The sequence below is a fragment of the Malania oleifera genome, chromosome 3 (genome assembly GCF_029873635.1).
Source record: "Malania oleifera isolate guangnan ecotype guangnan chromosome 3, ASM2987363v1, whole genome shotgun sequence".
Lineage (NCBI taxonomy): Eukaryota > Viridiplantae > Streptophyta > Magnoliopsida > Santalales > Ximeniaceae > Malania > Malania oleifera.
Window position 1 is genome coordinate 20164538 of NC_080419.1, and position 16016 is coordinate 20180553.

The 16016-nt window shown below is 36.8% G+C and overlaps 1 protein-coding gene across 2 annotated transcripts in view; it reads right to left on the reverse strand.

Annotated features, from left to right (window-relative positions):
- The window catches only part of LOC131150635 (bifunctional 3-dehydroquinate dehydratase/shikimate dehydrogenase, chloroplastic-like), a 98220-nt gene that overhangs the window by 60337 nt on the left and 21867 nt on the right, over positions 1 to 16016 (reverse strand). For both annotated transcript variants that reach the window (XM_058101483.1, XM_058101482.1), the window contains exons 7-11: positions 14357 to 14520; positions 14184 to 14248; positions 13546 to 14112; positions 13372 to 13470; positions 12946 to 13238 (exon numbers count right to left, since the gene is read on the reverse strand). In XM_058101483.1, the coding sequence (XP_057957466.1) occupies positions 12946 to 13238; positions 13372 to 13470; positions 13546 to 14112; positions 14184 to 14248; positions 14357 to 14520 (1188 nt within the window). The remainder of the gene's footprint in view (positions 1 to 12945; positions 13239 to 13371; positions 13471 to 13545; positions 14113 to 14183; positions 14249 to 14356; positions 14521 to 16016) is intronic.

Below are 16016 nucleotides of genomic sequence, written 5' to 3' on the forward strand. Positions count from 1 at the left end.
TTTGCAACCACTAATAGAAATACTTGCTGAAAAGTATTTATCAAAAAATAGTCTAGGATTACTTATTATAAGTACTTTTTCAGATAAGTACTTTTCAGAAAAATACCTTTTTACAAAACACTATTTTTCCTTAAAAAACATGTAGTTGGCAAAGTACTTTTTGAAATAAGCATTTATTTAAATGTAAATAAAACATTATTTTAGTAGTGACACGGAAAAAATAATTTGTATATATGGTAAGAAATAAAAATATCAGACCAACACAAAATAAAAGACATGTAATAAAGGAATGACTATTAAAGAAAATTTGATACATAAATATTATATTGGTATTCAATTTTGTGATACTCATATTGGAATTCAAAATATTGACATCAAATAAAAAGATATTATATTTTTCTTCCTTTCATTTCATTATTAGTTGCCTACCCTTTTTTTGTGACAATTAAACTCCACAGTTTGAGTGTAATATGGTATATCTTTAGAACAAAATAATAAAAAAAAAAAGATTCAGGAAAACACATAGATTAAATAAACCACAACTGTCTACCACCCAAACTCATCGAATCACCTTGCTCCAAAGTTCCCCGAACAAGCCCTGAATACATGTGGCCACTGAGGTGAAATTATTGTAAAAGTTAAATTAATTTTCCTTTTTATACAATCTCACTTATTTAATGAAATCTAGCTTCCTTAAAAATATAGTAGTAATTTTAAACTAAAAATCCACACTCCTACTCTCTCCCTCCCTCCTCATTTTTATTTGGGGCAGACTGGTAACATCATGTGATACGCATAAAATAAGTAAAATTACAGCAATAATTTTAAACTGGAAATTCCAACCATAAAATCCCACAACCCTTGCTTCCAATTCTCAATTGCCACTTCCCCCCAGAACCAAACACCATGTCCAACGGATGCATGAAGATTCCGCAAGAGGAAAAGTGGTCATGGTGGCAAGATAACTCTCTAGCATTGAATCTTGATTCTAATTTTGAGTTGATTTTATGTTTGACTCAAGGATTGCAATATACATACACACACACACACACACACACACATACATATATAATATTTTGATTATTGTTGTATTAATATGTAGGATACAAGATTTTGATTTATAATTCTTTGGGATGGCTTTTTCTCCCTTATTAAATGCAAAGTGGAAAACAGGGATAATCTTTTGTTTTGGCACAACAGGTGAGACCCTTCTCCCTATTAGCATGAAATTCCCCTTCAATATTCAGTTTGGCCTGTGACAAAGAAGCTCAATCCGTAATCATCTTCAAATTACAGATTATGGGATTTCCTGGAACATTATTTTGGTAAAGAATGCCTTTGATTGGGAGATTTGACTACCTTACAGAATTTGAAGGCAGCTTGTACAAATTCAATACAGGAACATTCCTAATGAACTTAAAGTGGACACTGGGCAAAAACGGCAGATTTACAGTCAGCTCCTACTACAGGAATCTCACTTCTCCTATAGCAATCACCAGCAGCTTTCCCAGAAAGTCCATCTGGAAAACAACCCCCACAATGCTGCTTTTTTGCATAAAAGGCAATTCTTGGGAAGATTCTTACAGTAGAAACCTGCAGAATAAGGGACTTCCAGTCAACAGGTGCTTCTTATGTATGCAAATTACAGAGTCAATTGAAAATATCATCCCGCACTTTCTTTGAGCATAAATCTTTGGAACCCTATGATAACTCTGATCAGGCAGCAGTGAGTTATTGCCAGAACAGTGGAGGGAGAGTTTTGCGCTTGAAAAGGCATTTACGAAAGTAAGGAAAGAAGGAAAGCTTTCACACTCGCTGTATATCTTGGATATACGAAAAAATAAAATAAAAATAAATATAATTTAATCTATTTTTTTTCTAAAATAATAACCAAAAATTAACCATTGTAACATGCAGGTCAACAATTTCTAAAATAATATGCTGTTCTATTTTTAACTATATGTATAAATATAACAATTTGTTATGCAACTAATTTACAGTTTGCAATATTTTAAGAGTTATTTTTTCTCTCAAACACTATATTTTAGATTAACAGAAAATATATATACTTATATAAAGAAAATAGAAAAACATTTGGCGACAAGTAAAACAAAAATTCAAGTAACTCCTCTTTTATAGTCAATGACTTGACCAACTACTTTTTTTTTAATAGAAGAAGAAGACAATAATATTAAACCTGAAAATCGAAGTACATGAAGAGGACAAGGAGTCCTCCCAGCTCCAACAAAGTATCCCCCACCCACACATCTTCCCAAAATCAGACTTTTCTGCCATTGCCCACTTTGAATCAGATAAAGAGGAAGAACTGACTAGCTACAAGAGATGAATTTCCAGGGACATGTGTGAGACATGATGCTGCTGCTCCTCGTCTCCAACCCATTCCATTTGATCTAAATCACCTTATGCCAGAGGGTACCAGTTTCCAAAGGGAACCTCCAAAGCTATTTACCTATAAGGGAGATGTTCTTGGATACCACATTCCCAATACATAGGCCCACCTCAGACTCAGGTTTGCGAACCATGTCCTACTTAGCTAGATGGTCTCTCCTAACCTCCCTCAGACCTAACCAAAGGAACTCATGTATCAGACTCTCTAAAATTTGGCAACTCTAGAAGGGATTCTAAACAAGGAAAGGTTAGATATTAGACAGAAGCATTAAGTGGCTAGGCACCCGAGAGATAAATAAGCCCTCTTCCAACCCTCCAATCTCTTCTTCACCTTTTACAGTACGGGATCCCAAAAGGTCCAAAGGGGAGGCTGAGATAGGTCAGGGGCCACTGGAGGGATTCACATTCCGCACTCAATTTGAAATTCGAAAGTGTTCTCTCCCATATTGATGCCAGCTCTGCCTCTCTTGGACAAGTTGATCTTAAGACCTGAGATATTCTCAAAGATTTGGAGCAGCTAAATGGTTTTCTAAATTTCACCAGGCAGTCCTCAAGAGACAGCAGGGTGTCATTAGCAAACTGGAGGTGCAACATCTCCATGAAAGAACAACCTTCTAAGAGTGTCAATTGCTAAGGTGAACAGGAAAGGGGTTAGTGGGTTCCCTTGTCTAAGACCACTAAAGGCCCTGAACCAATCTCTCGGTTAACCATTTACAATGACAAACTTACAGGATGAAGTAAGACAATCCTTGATCCACTTTCTCCAGATATCCCCAAAGTCTTTTCGCTCAACACCTTATCTAATAAACCCCAGCTGACCCTATTTCAGCATTTCTCAAAATCCACTTTAAAGAGAATTCCCCATTTCTCAAAATCCACTTTAAAGAGAATTCCCTTTCTACCCCTCCTCTTCACATCATGTACCACCTCATTAGCCACCAACACCACACCTAAGATGTCTGTCGTGGATAAAAGCGGATACAGCCAAGTTGATGGTTTCCCCCAAGACAAGTGGAATTTGCACTAGTGTTCATCATACCCTTATGATGAAACTCTTCAAAAAATTTTAGGATGTCAGCTTCCAACAAACCCCTATTATCCTGAAAGAAAGCCATTGAAAAACCATCTAGGCCTAGGGCCTCATCTCTGCTCATGACAAAAGTAGCTTCTCTAATTTCCTCAACCTCAAAAAGCCTTTCCAACCACCAAGCAAAGTTCTCCTTAATGGGACTCCAATCAAGGCCCACTATCAATCTATTAGGGATTCCTCCCACGGGGGAGAGAGAGAGAGAGAGAGAGAGAGCAAGAGACTTGTAGAAATTAGTGATCTCCACTCCAATCTGGTCTCTACCCCTCACTACCTAACTAGAGTCAAAGTCAACTCCCTAGTGCAGCTTTTCCTCCTCTCAACAACCCTGTGGAAATAACTAGAGTTACAATCCCCCTCCTTAACCCATTTTGCCCTAGATTTTTTAAACCAACTCATGTATTCTCTCAATAAGAGGATTTTTAACTCATTGCTAAGATTGACCTTCCTACACATACCTTCTTCTTTAAGAAGTCCACAATCATCTAGCCTATACATAAAGCAGCAATCTCGAAGAGAATCATATTTTTTGCCGTTGTGACATTCCCAAAAGTCTTTGTACTCCAAACTTTCAGCTTGGATTTCAAGGGTTTTATCTTCTTCATGAATTTGAAACCCTCCACCTTCTCATGTTCTACCAAAATAAAGGATGGGTTAACCACATGTTCTCAAAACGAAAAGGCGTGAGGCCCACTAAATATGGTTGGATTCTAAAAGAAGAGGATAGTGATCTGAGGTGGCCCTCCACCTTCTCATGTTCTACCAAAATAAAGGATGGGTTAACCACATGTTCTCAAAATGAAAAGGCGTGAGGCCCACTAAATATGGTTGGATTCTAAAAGAAGAGGATAGTGATCTGAGGTGGTTCTAGGGAGGATTTGCTGAACGAGATGCGAAAAACGCATCCTCCCATCCATTAGTGAACAAAAATCTGTAAATAAAAGAACTAGCCCTTCTATCCCCAAAAGCCCCCAAGTAAAACAACCATTATCACTAGGACATCTCTAAGCCCACACCCACCCACCCACCCCCCCCCCCCCCTCCCCTCCAGGAAAATAAAACAGTAAAATATCCTCATGTTGGAAGAGGTCCGAGTGCTCCATAGGATTGCTCTAGAACTACGAACCACATTGAAACCCCACCCCCCCTCCCCCAAATCAACACCCAATGAGGGCTACAAAAACCAAAAATGTCCCCCAACTCCTCAAAGAAACAACATTCAGCCCATACACTAAGGGAAACCACGACTCCCCTACACCTCTAATATCAAGTAGAACAGGCAGGGTAAAGGAACCCATGAGGACTTCCTCAAAGGATGCAACTCTAGAATCCCACACAATAATCTGACCCCCCCCAAACACCCTTGATGCAGGAAGGCATACCCCATTATTTCAAATGTCCTTAAGACTTCTGATCCGAAAGGGACCAACGTCCTTCAGCTTAGTTTCCTAAAGGAATAAGATGTCAAGACTAGACTTATAGAGGAGCTCCTTAAACACTAGAGAGTCACTTGACTAACTATTCAACTATGCAATTACCCAAATTCAACAAAGAAAAAATTTATTATGCTAAAAGATAATTACATTACTAGTTATACTAATAATTTTAAAATATTATAATAAAAATTAATATTATCCCATGCCTTGTACGGGTCTCTACGAGTAATAACTAAAACAATTATATTTTGGTAAGGCTACGAACTTAGTATGATAGTCAATAGCAGGGAAAGTGAGAGGATAGAAAATATTTTAGTCCAATGGCTGGCATGGTGGCTCTATAATAGCCACTGAATTTTTTTTTTTTTTTAAATGATAGAAAAAAAAATATATCATTATTAGAATAGAGAAGGAATTACATACAGTGAGGATAAAACATCTTCCTAACGAAACCAAACAAATAGTTGCATTAAAGCACCCTTATAATCCCGATGGAGATAAAACAAACAATTTCCTTAAAAGAAACCCAAAGAGTGGCCAAAGAAAAGCGAAAAAAACAACTCTATCTCACGATAAATGGGGAGAAGCTGATTTTTCATGAAAGATTCTAGTGCTCCTCTCAGTTCACAAAATCCAACAAAGGGCAAACACAGCACAATTCCATAACACCATTCCTTTCATACTCCTCCCAAAACCACAAAATCTCACCACCAGGAACGCCTCCAGTCCTCAACTATACGTCACAAAGCCATAGCCCAAAAAACAGAAAAAAGATTCCCCCAAAGCTACTTAGCCAGTAAGAAAGATGCTCACTTGTTTCATGAGAATCTCAACTGATAATATCTAGATTGATTGCCTTCTAAGGCCTTTTCCCTTCAACAAGCCATTGAGATTCTTGAAAAAATGAAAATTCCTTGGTGGAGAACGATGGCAAGAGGGAGCATTCTTTGTAGAGACTTGGACCAACCCAAAGGCCTTATGTATCATTCAAGAAAAGATCCAAATTTTGCTTTGAATGATGGCACAAGTCTCCATGATGAACATTCTCTCGCACCATCATTCTCTTCCATCATGGAAATAGAAGGGGGACTTTGAACAGGAGTGACTCCAAGACGGCCCCACATCTTAATACCCAGCAAGGATGTAGGACAAAAAATTGAGATTGTAGCTCATCATGGTTCAAACCAACTTTGACGCTAAGAGGGTGTTTGGTTTGCAACATTCCTAGGAATGTGATATCCATGGGATACCATTCCTATACTTGTTTTGGTGCTAGAATCTGATGCGGAAGTAATCTCACATTCCCTAGGAAGGAAAGATTCCCACAAAACAAGGGATATCCCATACCAATCCTCCACCATGGATAAGTTCCATGGAATCCATTCCCATGGGAATCATATTTTTTGGGACCAAATTGCCCTCCTTATTTTGTACAATAAGACACTAATGCCCCCATAATTTAGTATTATCATATCCTCATGGTTTAACTAACGGCCACAAATGTTACGTAACATCGTTACACAACGGTTTTTTGGGTTACTGATACCATTACACACCACGAAATTGGTGGGAAGAAAAAACACAGTTGTAGCGGCCGTTACAGACCGCTACCTTTACGTAAAGGCTGCTACGGCCGTTACGTAACCGCTATAAAACTGTTACACCAAAAAAATTATTTAGTTTTTTATGTTTTCTTCTCACTTTTTCCCTATCTTTCATAAATCATTCTCAATATACCATATAGCAAAGGGGGGAAAAGATTATAATGAGGATACCATTGATACAAAATTTACTATTTCTTTAAATGCTCATAACAGATTAATTAACAATTTGAAAATAGTAACTTGTTAGGAAAATATTTTATTTTGACAATATTAGTAATGTCATATCTAAGTTCTATATTTTTCAACTTCAACCTTCTCTATTTTCTAACTATTTTATATTTGTATTATCCGTATGTCTTATGTGTCTAATAGATTAATGGAGTGTATAATGTATTTTGTTTTATTAATTAATTTAGCACACATAAGAATTTATCATAGCTAAGAACAATGAGAAGTATAAATACGCACACACACGTAATCTTTCTACAATGGTGGTTTAAAACAAATGTAAACTTGTTGCCCTTACCAAATAACTTAGTTGCTCGAACTAAAGGATCCAAAATATACTAAAACTCCTTCTAAGAGGGACTAAAAGCTTAAAACATGCAAGTACGCTAATAAGCACAAGGTTGTGCGTGCTTCAAAAAAATTCACAGTCATTACACCCACTTCCCGTTGCGTAACATCCGCTACTCCCGCTTCCCTTTACACCCGTTACCGTTACGTTACACTACCCGCTACCGCGATTTAAAACCATGCATATCCTATTATTTTATTTAAAATAATAAATTATTATAAAATCAATAAAAAAAATGGAAGTAGCGTTATTATAAGTCAAAATAATATAGCATAATATAATGGTTGAAATTTTGGGACCATATTACCCCCAATTATTTTGATTACTTGGATTATTAAGTGATATTTTTTCTTTTTTCAGTTTATGATGGTTGAAATTTTTTGGACACGAATTAATCATTAGTAGGTTTTTATGCTGAAAATATTATTAATCATATAATCCCAACAATGACTGCACGAGATATAAACCAGCTTGAAAACTAGAAGATGGAGAACAAGAAGCAAGACCTTGGGAAGATCCTTGTTGAAGAATAATTAAGAAGAATTAAGTCAAGGGGTTGTTGGGTTTAGTTTGTCGCTAATTGTGTGTTTATTTTTAAGATTATGTCTATCTAGGGGCTTGTTTGTAATATTTGTGCATTATAAGGTTATGTTTGTAACGTATGTAGGTTTAGGGGTATATGTGTAATTTCATGTGAAAAGGATTTATTATAACAGTGTGTGAAGCCAATGCTATAGGCAGTTGTTGATAAATTTGAATTTAATTGAACGTGTAATTCCCCCTTGTATCTCCTCTCACCTCACTTCCGCTTCTTATCTCCCTTCAATTTCTTCTTCTCTCCCATGGCTACAGATCCTTGATGCCGCCTCTGCATCACCTGCACTATGCACATCTTGAAAACTTGCAATCCCAACAATGCTTACAGTTAACTTAATATCTGCACCAATGTCGACAACCATGCTTACTAACTATTGACCTCCCTCATGCTTGACAACTCCTGCATGCCTAAAAAGCTTGTTCCCTTTTGTAGATGATCTTGGTTCCAGCTTTGTCACTCCTCAGCAAAGAACCATGCAAACATGCACTTGAGGGTGTTGTTCGATATCAAAACCCTCTTCCTCACTGCTAGTATGTTCCAAAAGTTCATTGATGTAATTGGTCTCCCTTGGCTTGGTCTTCCCTTTCACTGTATGTAAGGATTTATTTTAGGGCACCACTAAGATACATGAGCCTTCTCCCCACATTCGCATCATTCTATCCAGGGCTTTTCAGCTCAGCAGGCTTCCATAAGCTTTGGGAGACTCGAGATGGCTGCAGCTTTCAACTCCCCATGATCCGACCACTTTTTCTAATAGTATTTCATAAACGTGAATTCCTTTACTACTTCCTTGGCATATGGCGCAGCATGATTATCAGATTCGAAGCATGGGCCGTTGAGCTTTATTTTCAGATGCCATACCATAACCCTCGTATATATATGGTGACTTAGCCAGGCTCACTCTCATCAAACTGACATATTCCCAGGGGCGGCCCTGCCTTTAGGCAATTGAGGCAGGCGCCTAGGGCCCCCAAATTTTTGGGGCCCCCTAATTTTTTTAATATAATAATATTATTTTTGAGTTCCAAAATTTTTTTTAATTAAATAATATTAATATTATTTATTATGCTCTATTTCCATAATTGACTTCCCAACTAATTAATAAATAATAAAATTATATTTTAAAATATAAAATAAATACAATTTAATTCTTTTTTTTCAAGTCTTATATTTCTCAACTAACAACTTTATTGTATTTCAAATTATCTATTACTCTCATCTCTCTCTCTTAGTCTCTCTAAAATTTTTTTTTCATCTCTCACACTCTCATCTCTTGGTTTTTCTATGATTTTTGCTCCAACTATTGTGTTCATCATCTTCGGGCCTCCGATTCTATGTAATTTTCATCAACTCTAATTTTTATTTTAATGTTTGTATATTATTTTTCTATTATTTTCACTCTGAACTTTTTTTTTTTTTTTCTATTTTTTCTTAGATTTTGGAAGCTTTGAGATTATAGCGTTGTATCTGGCAAGAATCCGATATCTCTAAAGTCTTGCTCGCCGATCGATTTGCAATAATAATAATAATCAGGTTATATTATTTCAATCTACTATTTTTATAGATTTATTAAATTTATTTTTATTTGTTTACATAATTTATCAATTTATAGTTAGTGTTAATTTTGAAATTTAATTATGACAACGAGAAAATATGACTCCGGATATGAAAAACGAAGAAAAAAAAAAAATTAGTGTCATCTCAAAAGGGAGCTCTTGATAAATTTATTTTTAATTCTAAGCAAAATATAAATGAGTAAGATGAAAATCCTCCAAAAAAAAAGAGCAATCAATTCCAGAGATGGAATTAGAATCTAATAAAATAATAATAATAATAATAATAATAATAATAATAATAATAGTGATAAAGATAACATTGATATACAGGAAATGTTCACTAATGATATTTCTTTTGAAAGACATTTTAACAATATAGAAGAAAAAATAAATAAATAATGATGATAATATTTATGATCCAAAATATTGGGAAAATATAGATACCAAATTGCGAAATTTACTAGTTGAAAAAGGTCCTATTAGGGATAATGATTTAATTTTTCCAAAAGATGAAAATGCAAGACATTTTTCAAATATATATTATATTCAAAAATTATCAAATGGAGAGAAACATGATAGAAAATGACTTATATATTCTAAAGATTTAGATAGAGTATTTTGTTTTTGTTGTAAGTTATTTGGACAAAAATTAAATAACCAACTACTAGCTAATACTTGAAAATCCTGAATATAAAATTTTAATTAGTGATTTTGCATCTCAAAAAGTTAGAAAAATTAATTTTAAATAAAAATAAAAATTAAACAAAATATTAAGGGTCCTTGAATAAATTATTCGCCTAGGGCCCCATATTATCAAGAGCCGGCCCTGCATATTCCTGGGGGTATGTGTCAACTTCCTTGCCATGTTTGAGTCAATGAACAAGACCTGGAGCAGGTTTGCCAGGCATAGTTGATTGGTGTGAATTTCTGAATCAGCACCTCCATCCAGATCCACCCAGTTACGGGATCTTCTACTCTATTTTAGCACTATGACTCAATATTACCCCACCAAGTGGTGGCATAACCCTTTAAACAGGCCAGGACGAGGTTGACTTTATCCTCAACCCAAACACCCCAGCAATAAAAGTCATTTTCTAATTGTCCAGCCCAAAACCGGTAAGTGTGACCTTGATTCTGTGCTCCAGGTGTAGAGTATGATGATGAAAATTACCCACATGTGATTCAGGAGTTCGCCCAACCTCATAAGAGACTGGAGGGCAGTGCTTTTGTAATGGTTACTTGTGTAGTTTCTTCTGTTTTTCTTTGGTGTTTCACAGCTTTTCTGTCTTCCTAAAAAGTAACCCACATGTTGTTTTGGTGTTCGCCCATGTGAAAGCAACCGAGCCATTGGTACGAGTATCATAAACCACTAGGCAAGCCAACCATTGGCCAATTGACTGTTCAGGCCCTTGATGTCTCTATGAAGATCAGCGAAGTCCTGATGTTTTGTTAAGCCCCTGCATGAGCTTCCTGCAGGATGTCATGGGTGCGCTCTCACCAATCTTTCAAATCAGCCATCTCATTGCGCAAGCTTGAACTGGTCCTTGGTTGCCATCATTTAGCATGTACGCTTGAATTGGGTCCAGCTTACACTCACAGTGGGTTAGGTTACATAAAACTATAGAAAGGGGATCAATAAACATATGGGCACTTTAAATGGGATGGATTGACCTAACAAAGGAAAGAGAAACTCAGGTAACCAAGATGGGGTCAGACCAGGTCAAAATACCCCAAGTATTTTGTGTGAGCATCTTGAGATTAAAGGACATGGAAAGGCTTTCTCACAGTCAGCTACTGCAAGTGGATGGACTATCACTGGCAGCAGGGCTTGAAACTGTTCGCTGACAGCATAAAAGTGATTATGAAGCCAGAGCTCATGAAGCACACAAATGTAGGCTGCACTGCTTGAGGATCCCTCAGCAGATCAGGATAATGGAGGTCATCGCAGGGTGGACAATGAAGAGGACTGACGAGTTCCACTGGTTGCATCGAAAATGAGGTGGTGCATCTGCATTCTACAATGAAGACAGACAGGAGATAACTCTACTTGTTTGAGGGTCCTATGGTGGTGGTGAACTTCACTATGTCTGGTGGAGACGCAACAGACAGCAAGGCCACTGTCGTTGAGGGGAGGCGAATGGTAGTAGGATGATGATGGCAGTAGACTGACACCAAGTTGATGCAGCACAGCACACTATAGAAACACACACACTCTGGGTACAAACCCTAAATACAAACCCAAGTTCATTCCGTTAACCAGCCTCCTCCAAATGCCTACAACTGACTAAATATAAGAAATTACTTTCCTAAATTATAAATACGAGCTTTCATAATGTTCCACATTTAATGCCAAAATCAAATCACAATTAATAAGAAATAAAATAAAAATCAAATCACAAAGTTAAATCAAAATATGGATCGTCATATCAAAATTTGGATCTTTTCTGGAATGATACGTAAGGCCTCCAGGTTGGTCGAAATCTCCACAATGAACACTCCCTCTGAGTGTTTGTGTGCACATGCATCATCATCTTCGATCAGATATTACTTTTATTTAATGGTTTGTTTGGCTGGACCTATGGTTGCTTGCCCTACAATGTGTTTCTCCCCATTAGATTTGAAATTTCATATTTGTTTGCTTGGACCTATTAAATACTTTATCTGTTTGTTGGTATTTATTAAGATTATATTCATGATTTTTTGGACCTATTAAATACTTTATCTGTTTGTTGGTATTTATTAAGATTATATTCATGATTTTTTTTTAAGTCAGATAACCAACCAAACCACCAGTTAAATGACCTATCCATTCAATCTAGCCCCACCAGGCACACCTTTAGAGGTTGAGCAAGTAGGCCCAGTTTTGAGTTTCCCAAAAAAAACCTGGTCAGTTGGGTGGTTTTGTATAAACCAACCCTACCCAACCCATGAAAACCGCTGCCTGAGTATAGCCTTAAGATCGTCCTCCAAAATTCTTTAAATTTGTCCCCTTTAGATATGAGACTGAAAACTCACAAAGAATTAAGTGTAATATTATAAAAGAAATTATTAACCATGCATTTTCAAACTTCCAACTTAACAGAGACATCTTTCTCTGATTTAACTAGAAAATAAAATTACTTTAAGGAAAAAAAAAAAAGCAACCTAAGATGTGTCATTTTTTTTATAAACAAAGAATTTTATAAAAGAAAAGAAAAGCGCAACATAGAGAACAACTGAACAAGGCATCCTCCATTCCAACAAAACACCAACACTGCAAAAAAGAAAAAATATTTTTTTATTGCTTACTCCTCAGTGTGTTTGATATCTCAGTTGAGACTTGAGAGACCCATTAAAAATGACTTTGGAGCAGCAAAATGGAAGAAACCCTCTCCATTTCGTTATATCTAATTTTCATACAGACATTAGTCAGTTTCACTTAAGTTCATGGACTTCACGTGCATTTGCTGTCCCATAATCAATTTTAACAAAGATGAGATCAATCCATCTAATTTCAGAGGCCAAAGTAAAAAAGCATCAAATTGCAGTCCCCAAGGCCAACCAAAGCTACCACCCTTAAGAAAAAGAAACAGGAAAGAAATAATTAACAGGTGCACATAATTAATTTGATGAAAATAACAGTAACAGTAAGTTGGTAACTGAATATTAGTTACAAACTTGAAGCTTTTCACAACCAACCTTCAGCTTGTTAAAACAGGATGCTATTCTTTCCTCTGTTTTTCGCTGCTTTAGCATCCAGCTTTGGTCAACAATAAGCTTCCTTTTCTGCTGATCCATAATCCACTTCTCTGATGTTGTATACTTTGGTGAGGGCGGCAACTCAGTGGAATCTGACTTATCTTCCTCTTCCTGCTCAGTATATCTGTCTTGCAATGTAAATGAATGCCCATTTTTTTGTGTGTCGTCAACAGGCACCATTTTGGATCCCTCTGAAATGCATCTTGTTTGAGGATTAGAAACCTTCAAATCATCTGGATTACAACCATGAAAAGCCGTGTAAGCATTTAAGAAAAAGAAAAAACAAAAAACAAAACAGAACAAAACAAAAACATTATTAATCATGAAACTCAATCAGATAGTTTGCCCCAGAAGTATAATTCTCACCTGGAGACACGTGTTTGATCAAATTATTAGCATCCTTCACTGGAATTACTGCGTGATGTTCACTGTCCAGTCCTGATACAGGCTTCCAATGCTCTCCCACTGAAAAAGTAGACATGCGACTATCAGCATGTTGATATACCTGAACATAAAAATCACCAGGGCTTTGAAACTGACTTGAAACATTTCTCTCTGGTGTTGGTTCCTGCTGAACAGATAAGGCTGGCAGTGATCGCCTAGAAGAGTCACTATGACTGCCAATTCCAGTCCAGCTAATCATCTGCTTATTTAGATTCATTAAAGGAGGGGCTTGATTAATTCTTCCACCATGCAGACGGGCATTCCCCATATTATCCACATGATTACTAACAGCTAAACCCCTTAGACTTGAAGATTCAGGTGGTGCCATTGCAGTTGGAAATGCAGGTGATTCAACTGCTTCCTGGGCTTGCATTTCAGTCTCCGGTCTTCTTGTAGCGGAAACATTTTGTCTTTCTTCTGCAACAGCAGATTGGTCAGAAGGTGGGGCAGTTTTGCCCTCAACCATTTTTGGGTTCCCAGTTTCTTTTGACAAGGACTCTATCTCTCGAACACTTCCAGCAGATGACAAACTCGGAGGGATTCTTTCAGAGTCCTTTGCATTATTTAATCTTCCAACTGATGCAATGACTTCAGGAATGCTATTTGGTTCATTCAAAGACTGCTCTTTTCCTTTATGGTCAATCAGCTCTTTTCGAGGTACGTCTGTAATGCTATTGTTATTTTCCTCTTAAATAAACAAATACTCCCATAAGATAAAAAATCTATATTAGTACCTTCTTTAGGAAAGATATTTCCAAGGGCAATTTCAAGATGCAGTTTCTTTGGCATCAAACCATTTCTGCATGCAGAAAACCACCAGCCAAAAAATGTAAACCAAACAAAAGAGTTGCAGGACACAATTGCATAATCAAAAACCAAAAGGAGGATGTTAAGAAGTGCTACACACCTGAATGCTAAAAATACCAAGCACTGGGCCCTGAGCTGCTTCAAATGCTGCTCCTTGAAAGGCATGTCTGAAGAGGCAGAACCCTGGGGAAGTGGAGATTTTCCTGTATCTCTAGGAGCTCCATTCATCAACATGCCCATTTCAATACTGTGGTGTCCAACACCCTGTCAACAGAAACACCAAAATGGTGGCAAGTTCAAACACAGTGCAAGATTTTCCAAAGAGCAGTCAAAAAGGTCCAAATGAACAGAATAAGAAGAAGAAAGATAACACTTATCAAATCATAGCATAACACTAAACATACAAACAAAAGGATAAAGGGGTCTCAGTAATCAAAGAAATTTCAAGAATCGTTCAAGTAAACATCAGGCCCCCTTGGTTTTCCCTTAACAGCCTCTAAAGAGAGACTGAACTCTTAATCATCTAAAATTCAGGGAACCCCAATGCCGATTTGGTAAGAGGTTCATTCAGAGACTATTTTTGGAAATTCCTACCCCAAAAAGAACGCAAATCCCACAGTTCTCCGCATTTCTCACGACACATCACTCCTCATCCCCCAAACCTTATCTCTCATAACACATCTGTTGCAACGTCTCATCACCACCACACAAGGCCATTATCTATGATATCATTCCGTTGAGTCCTCCCACAGAATCACATCTATTCTTCTTCATCATCTTTTCTCCTCTTCATCATCAATTCTATGGTTACCATTTTTTCCTTGATTCCAGGAAGCTCAGACAGATTGATATATTCTTATTTGTACCTACTGTCCTCTTCTTCATCATTTCTCCTCTTCGCCACCTTCTCTCCCACCACTTTTTTCCACTTGATTCCGAACATGAAGCTCAAAGAAACTGATATATTGTTATTTGTAAATTTGAATGTGTTTTTAAAAGGAGAAAATATTGATATGATGAAATTCGTAAATTTGATTGGGCCTTTTGAAATCAGGAAGGAAATATGAGGCTGGTTTATTGTGTTTTTTTTCTTTTTTTTTTATAAACAAAATAATTATATTAATAAAGGAGAGAAAAAATACAATCAAGAAAACATAAAAGGAAAAAAGAAAAAACGGTGAGGACCAGATATCCTCCCTTGGCAATGGGGAAGCAACTAACTAAAAGTAAATATAGAGGTAGCAACACAGCAATTCAAAATAACAGAACCAGCAAATCCAGCTGCATGTCTACCAAAGAAACATGCAGGAAGAGTCCATTAGTCGAAGACCAAAGAGAAGAAAAGAAAACCACTCCGCTTCAAAGATCTTATCTAAAGTGGCAACTGGCAACCGCTTTAAAATTCTGGCATTTCTTCCCACAGGATGCTCCAAATAATACCCAGAACAGTACACCTCCAAAGAACTTTCTACTCAAAACTGACAAACATAGTGGCACAAAAACGATTCAAAGAAACCAGGCAACCCCAATTTTCTCCAAATATTCCAATTAAATTATTCCTAAGTGACAGCATAGAAACAAGTCACAGCAGGTTTCCTCATTCCTGTAGGAGAGAACACAACTATGAGAACATAGGGCTTTGTCGGGTCTTCGCTTCTGAAGATTCTCTCAAGAATGACAGCCCAGGAGAAGGCCTTGATATTTGCAGGAACTTTAGATTTCCATGCTAGAATAGAGGCCAAAGGATCTGGAATTAGGGC